We start from the raw sequence: 16,350 nt of genomic DNA, 5'->3' as shown, positions 1-16,350 counted from the left end.
TGTCCGAGATGTTTTCCTAACTCATTTTAGTAAATACCTATTTTAAATTACTGGTCTTTACTTTCTTGAATAATTTGTTTTTAACATTAATTACAAGCTTTGTACTTTAACTGTAGATAACTTTTGTTTTTCTGAAGACGTAAGGATTTGTCCTTGAGAGCTGTCCTCTTGAGTGAGCCAGGCTTTCGGCTCCTCCCCTTAGTCTCAAATTCTACCAGGTTGGGTGTATATACCACCACCTTTCCTCACCGTCCAGCTCCATTAGGCTTACTCTAAAATGCACGCCTCAAGTTTTTTGGTTCCCCCAACTAATATACTCAAAGTATAAGCCTTGACTACTATGAAATTCAGTAAAGAATTGAAGGAATAAGACCACTAACATTTCTTTTCCCCAGTTCCAATTCAGAACAACTCTCTGGTCTCTTAGGGGAACTGAAGGAAATACTATTAATACCTTCCTCTTCTTCAAGCCCAGGACTATAATCACACTCAGACTACGCAGTTGTGGGTACCAGATCCTCTGCCAGCAAGGAGAAACTTGCCTTCCCTCTCCCACCTCTTTCTTGCAGTCTAGCTTTCTAGCTGTCAGTCTTCCTTTCTCAACTTCCTTTCCCCTACAGTCAGACACGACTGAGCACACACACACACACGCACACATACACACACACACACACACACACACACACACACACACACACACACAGATGCTGTCCAAAGCATTTTCATTTCTCATTCCTGGCAGTGCATCCTTCTAGCTCCAGTTATTCCATGTGTTTGATTTTGATTGTGCTCCTTCCTCGTAGGCAGGATCGATGCCAATAAACCTCCCTTAGGTGAATCTAGGAAACAGTTTAGGGGTTTAAATAACTTCTGCATTCCCATGATTTCAGGGTAGTGTGCATAGAACTTGAGGATATTTACTGCTCTAAAATAAATGATTTTCTTTCAGATAGGTTATCCCACCATGGGATATCTAGCAAGCACACTTTTGTAGCCTGGTATACCCATCCTGGTTGCCTTAAAATAGAGGATATCTGCACTTAAACTGAGCAGGTTCTCTTCTTGCTCATTAGAATGGAGGACAATTTGGAGCTTACTGAAGACCCTTAGAGATGGTGTTTAGCGGAAGGGTCAATGTGTACTTCCTTTTCAAAGCCCTTTCACTGAAGACTTCCCCAAACAGTAGCTACTTCAGCCAAAATGAATAACAATGACAATTATACTGTATTTCATCAGTTTTAATATATACTTTTTTCACATTTTAATATCTCTGAAATCAGAATGCATCTTAAAAATCAGTGGCATTTTAGCATTTTATCATGGTGTAATTGGTACTGTAGTTTTTCTTAGTGGTTCATAAAATATTGGTGTGTTAAACAATTTTGGGATCTTAGAGTCACTAAAACATTTACAGTTAGTCAGAATCAGAATTGTAGAGCTAGAAAACAACTTACATGTACTAATTTATAATTAATTAATTGAGATTTTTAAATTAAAAAGATTTTTATTAAAATTTTTTACTTTAAAAATAAATTAATAAAAAATTAAAAGATTTTATTAAAAAGTTAAAGAATTTTAAAATTCAGATTTATTTTTAAATTAAGAGATTTTAATTTATTAAAATTAACAAACTTTTATTAAAAATTAAGAGACTTTCAGTATACCAGTATAACAACTGGACCCTATGATTATTCCTCCTATGAGCTCTCGACTCTTACTTTCCACTGCCATGGGTTTGCTAGTCCAGGGATAGCTGACTATTCAGAATAAATCAGAACCAAGTTTTCAGGGTCAGTAGCTGAGCTTAGAATGAAAAGAGATACAGAAACAGTATTTATATTCTGTTTTTCTCTATGTTCTAAATATAAGAAAAGCATTTCAAAAAAATTTATCTTTAACAAGTTCAAATATCTCTGATTTCAGAGATATTAAAATGTGAAAAAAGGAGATGAAAAAGGAGAGGGAACCAGCTCTACATTAAAGGCTTCTTAAGAAACATGACGATAAGATGTATTGTGACCTTGTTTGGATTGTGATTAAAATAGACTAATAGAAAAAAAATAGGCTAATTGTAAGACATTTTGAGACCATTGGGAAAGTCTGAATAGGGACTGGTAGATATTAACATTGTTAGGTATGATAATGACTTTTGGTTATTTCCATATTCTATATAAATGCTTATTAAAGTATTAATATACATAGGTAATGTTATGACATCTGGAATTGTTTTAAAGTTTTTAAGTAAATAAAAGAAGAAAAAAGGCTTAGATGAAAAAGCAGTGGCAAAATCTTGGTAACTCTTGAATCTGGGTGATGGAGATTCATTATAAGGATTATTTCCCTACTTTTGGTATGTTGAAAAATTTTCATAATAGTGAAAAAAAGAGAATTCAGAGATAGATTATGGGTAGTAGGAAGACAAATTATAGTAAGCCAGGAGCCAGAGAGTCACCCCACATACCTTTCTAACTAGAGTTTGATGCCTGCAAAGGTAAACTGCAAATTCAGAACAAAAGATGAACCAGAAAGAAGATTGAATGACACCAAATGGGGACAGTCATTAAAGATCTAATTCTCAAGAGCCCAGATGACAAGTTGTGTTTGACTGGGATGTGAAGGGACAGCTGGGTTTTTAATGCCATGCCTTAAATAGTTACATGGCCAGCATTTTAAGAGTAGGGAAATTTTATGTTTTTGGTGTTTTACTTAGCTTTTAAACATAATTTATAATTGTTATTACTGTTATTATTATTATGAAGGTAATGATGCCAAGTCAGTAAGCAAGCAGTATTCTCTGAAAGTAACAAAACTTGAACATGAAGCAGAACAGGCAAAAGTGGAATTAACTGAAACAGAAAAGCAACTACAGGAACTGGAAAACAAAGATCTTTCTGATGTTGCTTTGAAGGTAAAATTACAGAAGGAATTCCGTAGAAAGATGGATGCCGCTAAGCTAAGAATCCAGGTAATTTAAAAAATGTAATTGAGAAAACTTACATAAGGCTTCCTGCTTTTGAGGATTCTTATACCTAGTTAGGAAAGAAGTAGGATTCAGTTTTTACTAGAAGAACTGGAAGGCAAGTTTTCTTTTCCAGTATGCTGGTGGGTTTGCATGGTTTTAGTCTGTGTAGTATATTTCTTCATTCAAGAAGTGTATTTTAACCTTTTTATCAAAACCATATGATTATAAATGAAGATAACCACAGAAATAGTGTTATTTTCTGAAGGATAAAAGAGTAACTAATGATTAAATAATCACATATAAAACATCTGGTATGTATATAGCGCTTTCTTGACATTCAACAATGATAACTTTCACATAGTTTTCTGAAATTATAACTGATTGGTTTAAGAAAGGTTACTAACTGAGCACTACTGCATCTTATTCTTAATTCCCTAATGCTGGACTTTGCTATAACCCCAAATATAGCTAGAGTTAAAAACTTACATTCTATGAGAAATACTCCGTTACAGGGAGTTACTGTATATGAAGTTACTCCCAAATGCTTTTGGTATGGTCAGAGTGCTTTGTTAGTCTGCTTATAGTGAATTTGCTAAAATGCCTTTTCCATTTCTTTTGATTCGTAATCTTTTGCTTTCATATTGTTTCCACTGTAGGTGGAATGAAATTGTAGTTAACCTAGTCAGCGCATTAGTTGTCTGTTTTTTAACTATGCCACAGTTATTTTCTTTAAACAAGATGAGTGTTCATTGTACACCTCCTGTGTACCAGGTTCTATTCTAGATGGGGATGCAAAAGTGAATAGAGCAAGAGTCCCTCCTTCTAGAGTTTTTAATGCTACCTAAAATATATGGATGTCACCATTAAAGGTTCTTTTTACTTAAGTAGCCCTCAAGTCAACACCAAGTTAAAATAACATGATTTGACACTTTGCACTTTCCTTCTGAATACGTATTTTCCCTTAGCAATTCACCTCAGAGAGTCTTGGGATCAATTCTTTTTTATTTCTCAGCCATTTAAATTAAGGCTATGATATCTAACAAAGTACTCATTCTAACAAAACATTAGTAGAACAAAACAATTAAGAATTTTCCTTTGTGATTATTATGAAATTAATAATTTCTTAGGTTTATATCCTACTTTTAGTCCTGATAGTAATTCTTATACTCAAAATCTACAAGAACCAGTCTCGTGGTAATCAGTCTATTCAGATTCTCTTATTTCTTCATGATTCAGTCCTGGAAGATTGTAGGTATGTAGGAATTTATCCATTTCTTCTAGGTTATCCAATTTTTTGGTTTATGATTATTAATCATAGTCCATTATGATCCTTTGTATTTCTGTGGTTCAGATCAGTTCAGTTGCTCAGTCGTATCCAACTCTTTGCGACCCCATGGACTGCAGCATGCCACGCCTCCCTGTCTATCACCAACTCCTGGCGTTTACTCAAACTCATGTTCATTGAGTTGGTGATGCCATCCAACCATCTCATCTATTGTCCCCTTCTCCTCCAACGTTCAGTCTTTCCCAGCATCAGGGTCTTTTCCAATGAGTCAGTTCTTGGCATCAGGTAGGCACAGTATTGGAGTTTCAGCTTCAGCATCAGGCCTTCCAATGAATATTCAGGACTGATTGCCTTTAGGATGAACTGCTTGGCTCTCCTTGCTGTCCAAGGGACTCTGAAGACTCTTCACACCACAGCATTTCTGTGGCATCAGAATACAAATCCAGAAACAAATTCTCTTTCATTTCTGATTTTATTTTATCTCTTTTTTTCTTGCTGAGCCTGGCTAACTTGTCAATTTTTTTATCTTTTCAAAGAACCAGCTCTTAGTATTAATCTTTTCTGTTGTGTTCTTTTAGTCTCTATTTTATTTATATCTACTGTGATCTTTATTGTTTTCTTTCTTCTACTAACTCTGGGCTTTGGTTGCTCTTCTTTTCTTAGTTCTTTAGGTGTAATGTTAGAAGATTGTTTATTTGAGATTTTCTTGTTTCTTGATGTAAGCCTGTATTGCTGTCCACTTTCCTCTTACAACTGCTTTTGCTGTGTCCCATAGATTTTGTTTTGTTTTGTTTTTTAGTTTTTTATTTTTTTAATTTTAAAATCTTTAATTCTTACATGCGTTCCCAAACATGAACCCCCCTCCCACCTCCCTCCCCATAACATCTCTGTGGGTCATCCCCATGCACCAGCCCCAAGCATGCTGTATCCTGCGTCAGACATAGACTGGCGATTCAATTCTTACATGATAGTATACATGTTAGAATGCCATTCTCCCAAATCATCCCACCCTCTCCCTCTCCCTCTGAGTCCAAAAGTCCGTTATACACATCTGTGTCTTTTTCCTGTCTTGCATACAGCGTCGTCATTGCCATCTTTCTAAATTCCATATATATGTGTTAGTATACTGTATTGGTGTTTTTCTTTCTGGCTTACTTCACTCTGTATAATCGGCTCCAGTTTCATCCATCTCATCAGAACTGATTCAAATGAAATCTTTTTAACGGCTGAGTAATACTCCATTGTGTATATGTACCACAGCATTCTTATCCATTCATCTGCTGATGGACATCTAGGTTGTTTCCATGTTCTGGCTATTAGATTTTGGACAGTTGTGTTTCCATTTTCATTTGTCTCAAGGTATTTTTGATTCTTTTCTTTGTGAACCCATTGGTTGCTTAGTAGCACATTGTTTAGTCTTCACGTGTCTGTGTTTTTTCCCAATTTTCTTGAGATAGCCAAAATTATTATTTTTCTAAGTAGGTTATAGCCAAACTTATTATTTTTCTATGGAGGTTATTATGTTTGCCATATAAATCTATACCTGAAGCCTTATTTGTGGATTTAGCTAAGATTATTTTTATGATTGAGATTAAAAGATTACATGAAGGATTATTTATAGTGTTTGTGAATTATCATGTCCTTTTTTGTTTTCCATGTTTCTTGCTGTGTAACTTTTTCTGCTGAAAGTACTGATGAGGAAAGGAAAGAACTTACTTAAGTTCAAAAGAAATTCTGATAGGCCAAGGACTGAAATAAGTTTCCCTTGTAGTTTTAGAAATTTCTGTACCTTTGCTATATGCATGCATAGCTGGGGATGCTCAAGAGGACAAGGATGGTGGTAGGGAGAAGAAGGATGGTGATAGTTAAGTGTCTACAAAGTGCTCTATACACACGAGATGTTTCATATATATTATTTAATCCTTTAAAGTGTGTATTTTTACACGCTTACAAATGGGAAACAGGTTTATGAAGGTAAAATAACTTACTCATAGTCATATAATTGTGATGATAAAAGTGGTTTTTGGTACACTAACAGTTCATACCATTTAAAAATATTGAAATACTAGTTGTTTTATTGGTAAAATGAAGTTATTTTAGGTTTTAAAACTTAAATTTGTTTTAATTAAAAAATCTGAAATCTGTGTTCTTTGCCTTTAGATATATATATAGCATTATATGTTGTATTAATATTTTAATGCTAACAGAGTGCACATTCCACATTTGAGCATCTGTGGAATAAGCACAAGACAATGACAACCTATCTCACTTTTAAATAAGATTATCAGTACTTACACTGATGTTTTCAATATCATGTGGAAAAGACACTACAGTACTAATATTAACATTTTTGCTCCAATATTGCAATTACTGTCAAAAATAAGTGGCAAAACCAGGGTCCCAATTCAGGCTTGGGAAACTGCAGAGTCCTGTGGCATCCAAGCTAGTAGTACTCAAAGTAGTCCACTGCAGATTGTTCATTATTGGTCTGCAGTGGGATAAAGGTAAATAGGAGCACAGCTTCCCTCATCAAAAAAAAGTCTTGCATAGAAACACCATCAGCTGAGTCTAATAATGTCCTTCATGGTGCAGGCTGACAGCAGTCTGTGACTGGTACTGGTCCACAGACCACCCTTTGAATAGCCCTGCTCCTAAGCTACAATGCATCTGTGAATACTTAATTAAAACAAAATTTTTTTCCCCAGCAGTTTATTGCCAAGATAAAGGAAATAATTAATTGTAGTTTGCATAACTTACAAATAACCTCACCTTAACTTTATTTCATGTGAGATATACTTAGTGCAATGCTAAAGTACGTAATACAAATCTATGTTTGTTTGATCAAGATTAAATTGAAACACTGGTATTTTATATTAGTACAGTAAGCTCTTCACAGATGTTCACAGATTTTTAGTGCTGTCAATGGATAACTTTTGCTAGAGAGGAAAAGCTTTATTTGTGATAATTAAAATAATTATAATGGTTACTGTCTGGGAAAATGGTATCATTTCTGATCATTTTAACTCAGGGATTAATGATTTAGGCTTTAGCTGGATTTTAAATATGAGTACAATAGAATACTATACAGTCACATAGAAAGAACAAGATAAATTATATAGAAAAAAAAGGAGGTGGAGAATAGTCTACCTAGAATATATATACATAAAGTTATTTATATGCATATAAATTATTTCTCAAAGAATACTGCTTCAGGAAGCAGGACAGGTAGATTAGCCATCTGAGATAAGAGTCTTTTTAAATATAAGTTCAGTTTTGTATTGTTTTAATTTTTATTATGTACATAAAGTATTTTTAAATTAAAACACTCAAAAAAAGAAGCAGTGATGTTGGTTTTGTTCTGTTTGGCTACCAGCACCAGGAAGGTTCATCATTCTTTACATCTTGTGAAAATTATGATAGTTGACCGATTGTAAAAGTAGAAATATAGAAAACAATTGTGAAACTGTCAAGAATAAATTAAAATCTAGGAAGAAATGCCAACATGCGTAATTAAATGAAAAGTTTTAAGTTCACTGGAAGGATATGAGAAATGCAGTTTTTCATTTTTAAATATTCCATGTGATCCAGGTCTTACAGAGAAAGCATCAAAATAGTAAGAAATTGGCGTCACTGTCAATCCAAAATGAGAAACGTGCTAATGAACTAGAGCAGAATGTAGATCACATGAAATATCAAAAGGTACAGCTGCAAAAAAGACTTCGAGAAGAAAACGAAAAAAGGAAGCAACTGGATGCAGAAATTAAGCGGGATCAACAAAAAATCAAAGTAATATTGTCATACTTTCCTGCTAAGCATAATATGAAATGTTCAATGGCTCAGAGCTAATGAAACCAAGGTCTTGATTCAGTTGGCTTGTGAAGTATCTAACCTTGGCCTGTCCCTGGCTGCTGTTCCCATTCACCTTAAAACTTTGTTGATCTACATAGTAAAAGCTATTTATTGAATTCTGAGTACTGTCTTGAAGGCTTTGACTTCCCAAAAGAAAGTGCAATGATAATTTCTCTAACTAGGACCTTAACTTCAGCTGAGGCTGTCAAAAACATAAATTTATGAAGCTGACTTTCTAAAAAATATCTAACATTTGACTAGGATTTCCCATTTTCAAAGTGCTTTGACATGCCTTGTCCAGGTATCAGCATAGGAAAAAGTACAAGGTAAAAATGATGGTACCATTTCATTCCCTAGTATGCAGAAAAGTGATCAGACCTCTGTGCCTAGCAGTTGTAGGCTGGGAGGAACTAGTGGTATCAGCCCAGACTCTGGAGCTTGGCTAGTGTGTGTTCAGATCCCAACTCTCTCATTCTTGGCTGGACCATTTATTGGGAAAATCACTTACCCTCTCTGTCTGTTAATTCTTAAATATCCTTATCATACTTGCCTCAATAGGGCTCTTCTGAAGAAAAGGAGGCTGATAATAATCATAATAACAACAATAACGAACGCTTATCTAGCACTGTGTACCAGGCTCTGTTCTATTGAAATGTTAAGCCGAACCCAAGGTTTGGGACATAATTGGAGGTTTCCTAGATTTTAAACTGAGGAAAGTAACATATTCTCAGACCTTAGAAAAAAGAATGACAGAATTTAGACATGGAAGGGAACTTAAAGAGCATTGAAGCCAAGTTACTGATTCTTTATTTTTTAAAAAACACTTTTATTGAGATATACTTCACGTATCATACAGTTTACCAATGTAAAGTGTATATATAGTTCAATGAGTTTTGGTGTATTACATCATTGATTTTTATAAACTGTGGTAAAATATAATATGAAATTGAACATTTTTACCTGAAGCGTATAATTCAATGGCATTGATTACATTCACGGTGTTGTGTAACCATCGTCTCTATCTTTTTTTAAACTTTTTCATCACCCTGAGTAACCATTAAGCAGTGAGTCCTTTTCCCCCTCTCTCCCCCAGCGCCTGGTAATCTTAATCTACTTCTATATTTATGAATTTTCCTATTCTCAACATTTTATAAAAGTGAAATCATGCAATATTTGTCCTGTGTCTGGCTTATTTCATTTAGCATAAAGTTTTCAAGGTTCAGCCATGTTGTAGTATATATCAGAACTTCATTCCTTTTTATGACTGGGTAATATTCCATTACATGCATACACAACATTTTTTTTCTACATTTATCTGATAGACACTTGGGTTGTTTCTACCTTTTGGCTGTTGAATAGTGCTGTGATAAACATTGGCATAGAAGTAACTGTTCATGTCCCTGCTTTCAATTTGGACTTGAAATACCTTGATGTGGAATCCCTGGGTCATATGCTAATTCTATGCTTAGCTTTTTCAGGAACCACCAACTATTTCTGATAGTGACAGCACAATTTTACATTATCACCAGCAATGTTTGAGGGGCCTGATTTCTCATCTTTATCAACACTTGTTATTTTCTGTTTCTTTTTTGTTATAGTCACCCAAGTACATGTGAAGTGGAATGTCATTATGATTTTGATTTGTATTTCCATATTGACTAATGGTATTGAACATCTTTTCATGTGCTTATTGGCCATTTGTGTATCTTGTTTGGCGAAAAGTCTTTTGAAGTTGTCTTTTTAAATTGGATTGTCTTTTGTAACTGAGTTATGGGAACTCACTCTGTTCTGGACATTAAACTTTGATACATGACTTCCAAATATGTTTTTTCCATTCTGTAGATTATCTTTGCATTTTCTTGATAATATTCTTTGATGTGCCATACTTTTACATTTTTATGATGTTCCAGTTTATCTATGTTTCCTTTTTTTCACTTGTGCTTTTAGTGTCATATCTAAGAATTAATTTCCAGATCTAAGGTCATAAGGACTTAACCACCCCTGTGTTGTCTTCTGGAGTTTTATGGTTTTAGCTCTTGTGTTTAGGTCCTTGGGCCATTTTGAGTTAATTTTTGTATGTGGTGTGAGGTAGAGGACCACCTTCTTTCTTTTGCATGTGGAATTCCAGCACCATCTATTGAAAGACAGTTATTTTTCTGTTGAATGGACTTGGTACCCTTGTCAAAAATCAGTTGATTATCGATCTATGAATTTGTTTCTAAACATTCAGTTCTATTCCATTTGTTTCTGTGTCTGTCCTTGTGCCAGTACACACTGTTTTGATTACAGTAGCTTTGCAGTAGATTTTGAAATTGGGAATTAAGTCCTCCAACTTTGTACTTTTCCAGCATTGTTTTGGCTATTCAAGGACCTTTGCAATTCCATATGAATTTAAGGGTCAGCTTTTCCATTTTGGCAAAAAGGTCATTGGAGTTTTGATACAGATTTTGTTGACTGTGTAGGTCTCAGAGTAGTATTGTCATCATGGCAATATTAAGTTTTCTTATCCAGGAGCATGGGGTGTCTTTTTTTATTTTTAATATTTTCTCCATTTTATTTATTTATTTATTTCATTTTCTGGCTGTGCTGAGTCTTAATTGGTCTGGAGTTTTTTCTGTAGTTGTGGTAAATGAAGGGCTACTCGTCATTGCAGTGAGCAGGTGTCTCATTGCAGTGGCTTCTCTTATTGGGGAGCATGGGCTCTTGGCACAAGGGCTTATTAGTCGCAATGTGTGGGCTCAGTTGTTGTAGTTTCTGGGATCTAGAATAAGGGCTCAGTAGCTGTTTTGCAGGGGCTTCATTGCTCCACAACATGTCAGATCTTCCTGGATCAGGGATTGCACCGGTGTCTACTGCCTTGGCAGGTGGACTCTACCACCTAGTCATGGAAGAATCCCTGGGGTGGTCTTTTCATTTCTTCTTTAATTTCTTTCATAGTATTTTAAAATTTTTAGTGTGCTAGTCTTTTACCTTCTTGGCTAAATTTATTCCCAGATATTTTATTCTTTTAGATGTTACTATAAATGGAATTGCTTTCTTAATATTCTTGAGTTACTCATTCTTAATATTGTGATAGTTATTATTATAGAAAATAAATAACATTTATTATTTATCTTCATTCATTACTGTGCTAAGCACTTAGTACTTTATCTCATTTATGTCTTTTTCTGTTCCTATATTTCCAGCTTTTCTTTTTCTGCTAGATTCTTTCTTTAAACAGCTTAGATTATTCTCATCCGAAAATTATTCTTCATCACCTTTATACTTCTGTCTCTCTCTTCTTCCCTTTATAACCAAACTGCTTGGAAAAGTTTATTATATTTGATTCTGTTTCTTTTCTTTTCATTTGTTCTCTTGTCTTCTCCAGTCTGATTTCTGGGTCTTGGCTGTGCCATTCACTTCAAGCTCTTGAGAAGTACATCAGTGCTCTCTCTGTGACTGAAGTCCTTAACACTGCATTCAACATAATTAACCACTTCCTCCATCTTGAGATATTTTCCCCTTTGCATTTGTAAAGTTATATTTACCTTGGTTTTTTTTCTTCTCTGATTGCTTGTTCTTTGTCTTTGCTAGCTTATCCTACACTATTGTTTCTTTGCTTATGGGAATTACTCCAGACTCTAGCCTATGTCCTCTTTTTCTTCCATACTTTGGCCTGGGTGACATCTCATCTCTTTTCCCATGACTGCAGTTTAACTCTGACAACTCCCAGGTTTAATCCTGAATACCAGATTTGCCATTAGAGCTATGGATTCACACATCCAACCATTGGCATCTTTATTGGGTTGTCTTATAGGTGATCCACACAGTCAAAGGGTTTGGCATAGTCAATAAAGCAGAAATAGATGGTTTTCTGGAACTCTCATGCTTTTTCGATGATCCAGTGGATGTTGGCAATTTGATCTCTGGTTCCTCTGCCTTTTCTAAATCCAGCTTGAACATCTGGAAGTTCACGGTTCACGTACTGTTGAAACCTGGCCTGGAGAATTTTGAGCATTACTTTACTAGTGTGTGAGATGAGTGCAATTGTGCAGTAGTTTGAGTATTCTTTGGCATTGCCTTTCTTTAGGATTGGAATGAACACTGACCTTTTCCAGTACTGTGGCCACTGCTGAGTTTTCCAAATTTGCTGGCATATTGAGTATAGCACTTTCACAGCATCATCTTTTAGGATTTGAAATAGTTCAGCTGGAATTCCATCACCTCCACTAGCTTTGTACATAGTGATGCTTCGTAAGGCCCACTTGACTTCACATTCCAGGATGTCTGGCTCTAGGTGAGTGATCATACCATTGGGATTATCTGGGTCATGAAGATATTTTTTGTATAGTTCTTGTGTATATTCTTCCACCTCTTCTTAATATCTTAATACCAAAGCCTTTGACTGTATGGATCACAACACACTGTGGAAAATTCTTCAAGAGATGGGAATACCAGACCACCTGACCTGCCTCTTGAGAAATCTGTATGCAGGTCAAGAAGCAAGTAACAACTGCACATGGAACAACAGACTGTTTCCAAATTTGGAAAGGAGTATGTCAAGAGTGTATATTGTCACCCTGCTTATTTAACTTATATGCAGAGTACATCTTGAGAAATGCTGGACTGGATGAAGCACAAACTGGAATCAAGATTGCCAGGAGAAATATCAATAATCTCACATATGTAGACGACACCACCCTTATGGCAGAAAGCAAAGAAGAACTAAAGAGCCCCTTGATGAAAGTGAAAGAGGAGAGTGAAAAAGTTGACTTAAAACTCAACATTCAGAAAACTAAGATCATGGCATCTGGTCCCATCACTTCATGGCAAATAGATGGGGAAACAGTGGAAATAGTGTCAGACTTTAATTTTTAGGGCTCCAAAATCACTGCAGATGGTGATTGCAGCCATGAAATTAAAAGACACTTACTCCTGGAAGGAAAGTTATGACCAACCTGGACAGCATATTAGAAAGGAGAGACATTACTTCTCCAACAAAGGTCTGTCTAGTCAAAGCTGTGGTTTTTCCAGTGGTCATGTATGGATGTGAGAGTGGATTACCAAGAAAGCTGAGCACCAAAGAAGTGATGCTTTTGAACTGTGGTATTGGAGAGGACTCTTGAGAGTCCCTTGGACAGCAAGGAGATCCAACCAGTCCATCCTAAAGGAAATCAGTCCTAAATATTCATTGGAAGGACCAATGCTGACTCTGAAACTCCAATACTTTGGCCACCTGATGTGAAGAACTGACTCATTGGGAAAGACCCTGATGCTGGGAAAGATTGAAGGTGGGAGGAGAAGGGGATGACAGAGGATGAGATGGTTGGATGGTGTCACCAACTCAATGGACGTGAGTTTGAGTAATCTCCGCGAGTTGGTGATAGACAGGGAGGCCTGGTGTGCTGCAGTCTATGGGGTCGCAAAGAGTTGGACACGACGGAGCGACTGAACTGACTGACTTATAGGTGAATTCAGGATCTTTCTTACTTATCTTCTCACTACTCTTCCTCCCTGCTCCCTTAATGGGGGAGAAAGTAAAGTTTTCTTGTGTACTTTACATGACGTTTCAGTGCATTCAGTTGAGTAAACTACAAATTTATCAATCACTCTTGACTGTGTCCTCTTCCTCCTTACCCGTATCCAGTGAACTAAAAAGTTCCACAGGCTGAATCTTCTGATGGTCAGTTCTCATTCATTGCCAACAGCCTGGTCTGTGTGTTGCAGTCCTTCCTCCAATCTGAGGAGCAGGCCTGCCTCTCAGTCCTGTGGTCTTTGGGTCTCAGCTCCTCATCTCTCACGAATCCTGGCTTAAACCAATAAGACATAGCACTCTCTAAATCTTTGTTTAAGGAAAAGAAAGCTTTTGAGTAGAACACATAGTCTGCTGAAATGCAACTCTTCTGGTAACTAAAACTTGACACTTTATCTAGGGTAATTTTGTTCCTTCTAGCCATATCTCTCAGTATTCCAGGAAAAGGAACAGTCTGCCCTGAAGATATATTGAAATTTCTATTACTTCATGCAAAAACAGCATCTGCTCAGAGTCCTAAGGGACATCTTGTTCAGAACTAGCTTTCTAACATTTCATTTTTCAAGTGACTAAACCATTTCCAGTGAATACTAGGACTGCTGCACAGGTTCTTCTTAGAGCAGCAGTTCTTAACTGAAATAGTAAAGAAGAGGTATGGGAACCCCTGAAATTGTGGATCAATGTCTGATATGGGACTTTTACTTCTCTAAGCACCAATTTCCTCATCTGTAAAATGGGATTTATAATGGTATCTGTTTCATAGGATTATTGTGAGGATTAAATGGGATAATTAAATAGATGTAAAAAGCATAGCATAGTACCTGGTAGACAGCTATTTTAATATTATGTTAGAGATTACAATATGTGGTAAAGGTAATAATGTCTAGAGCAACATACAGAAGAGGGGATTAGATCACCTATTACATACTTTCAAAGCATGTGTAGAAAAACGAATAGTAGAGAGTCAGCCCTGGTATAAGGTGCCTTTATTTCAGCATCCTAAAGTCGCCGTGACTGTGACAGGAGCTGAATTACAACTGTGAACAAGCAATAGGGAAGCATGAAAAATTAATGGTTAGTAAATATAAGAGGGTCTAAATTCACCCATAATTCAACTCAAGTGGGCATAGAAAATTTCTTTATTGAATCTATAGTAGCCTTGTGTTCTTTATGACACTCCTCCCAACCTGACCAGCCCAATCCATGTCATAATAATTGCTGGAAATATCATAGGAACTAACCAAATATCCAATCTGTTCAAACTTTATTCTGATAGTTTAGACATTTTCTTCAAATAATTCTCAGTTCTCTTGAACAAGAGTATTCAATTTCCTGCTCTCCACGCTTCTCAAAGGTAGGCTCTAGTGTATGTGGTGTTCCATTGTGCAGCTTTATTGCATCACATGGAGTTGAGGAGGAGGGACTTCCTGAGTTTCAGTTGGTTCTTGCATGTGACTGGCTGTAATCTGCTCTCCCTTTCCACCTTTCTCTCCTGGCCCCTGGTGTGAAGCCAATGTAGTCTATAGACTGGTCTCACGTTCAGTGTAGAGTGTAGAGGAGCTCTGGCTTCATCTCTTTTCCCTATTTGTTCTTACCTCGTCGTCCTCATTCTCCAAGTGCAAGGAGTCCAATTAGTTGCTGTTCCCTGATCATAGTTCTGTTCTTTCAGCAAGACTGCATGGACTTATGTGGGTGTGAAGCCTCTGCACTGCAGTCCCCATTCTCTCTGCCCTCAGTGACACCTTTACTTATTATCCCCTTCCTAGGTCAAAACTCAAGAGGAAAACTGGGACACACATATTTCTTACTCACTTTTTCCTCCTTTCTGCCATTTCCAGACCTGGAAAATGGTAGACTTCCCTTTTACTTCCTTTTTTTCAGTACTTCAAAAATTCCCTATGGAAAATGTACAATTTGGGGGTCTTCCCTGGTAACTCAGATGGTAAAGAATCTGCCTGCAATGCAGGTGACTTGGATTTGATCACTGGGTGGGGAAGATCCCTTGGAGAAGGGAATGGCAACCCACTCCAGTATTCTTGCCTGGGAAATTCCATGGACAGAGAAGCCTGGTGGGCTATAGTCCATGGGGTCACAAAGAGTTGGACACAGCTGAGCAACTAACACACACACACACACACAAGAGACAATTTTCACTTTATTATGAATTTGTCAGAGCCCAATACCTTTGTAAAACAAGAACTAGTAGAAAAATGAAATAAAAATTAAAATATGCAATAAGTCTATCTTTTAATTATTAGATTCAATAGACATAAAATTATTCTGTTGAATTGTTGTAAAAGGTTCTAAACACTTACTTTTAATTTCTGTACTTATCCATCATGGACCAGTAAGAAATAGCAGTGTGGACCAGCCCACTTTGAGTTCATGGCCTCCTTCCAGATTCCTGCTAAGCTTTGGTGGTGGACAGTTAACATCGTCTCTAAACCCCAGTAGAACACATGGGCCCTCTTGACTTGACTCTTAAGATGTGAATGGAAACTGAAGGAATTGGGAAAATACTCTTCAGAGGACCATGATCAGTCTTGAAAGACTATTCTCATGCTGCAAAATCTGAGTTTTGAATGCTGGAACCTGAGTATTACTTTTCTTTTTACATTTCTCCTGTGATAAATTCTAATATCCCTGTTGTATATGGGTACCTTGGGTGGACTCACTGAAGGTAATGAACTCAGAAAGGCAAGAGAAAAGTGGATTTATAATTTTCATACTCTTACCCCTGTT

General features: G+C 36.3%; 1 protein-coding gene across 2 annotated transcripts in view; it reads left to right on the top strand.

Annotated features, from left to right (window-relative positions):
- The window catches only part of KIF27 (kinesin family member 27), a 90,236-nt gene that overhangs the window by 42,509 nt on the left and 31,377 nt on the right, over positions 1-16,350 (top strand). For both annotated transcript variants that reach the window (XM_018052416.1, XM_018052417.1), the window contains 2 exons: positions 2,760-2,965; positions 7,836-8,033. In XM_018052416.1, coding sequence (XP_017907905.1) covers positions 2,760-2,965; positions 7,836-8,033 — 404 coding nt within the window. The remainder of the gene's footprint in view (positions 1-2,759; positions 2,966-7,835; positions 8,034-16,350) is intronic.

This window comes from Capra hircus, chromosome 8, assembly GCF_001704415.2.
Source record: "Capra hircus breed San Clemente chromosome 8, ASM170441v1, whole genome shotgun sequence".
Classification (NCBI taxonomy): domain Eukaryota; kingdom Metazoa; phylum Chordata; class Mammalia; order Artiodactyla; family Bovidae; genus Capra; species Capra hircus.
Note: the sequence above shows the minus strand (reverse complement) of the source record. Positions and strands in the feature narration are given on the sequence as shown.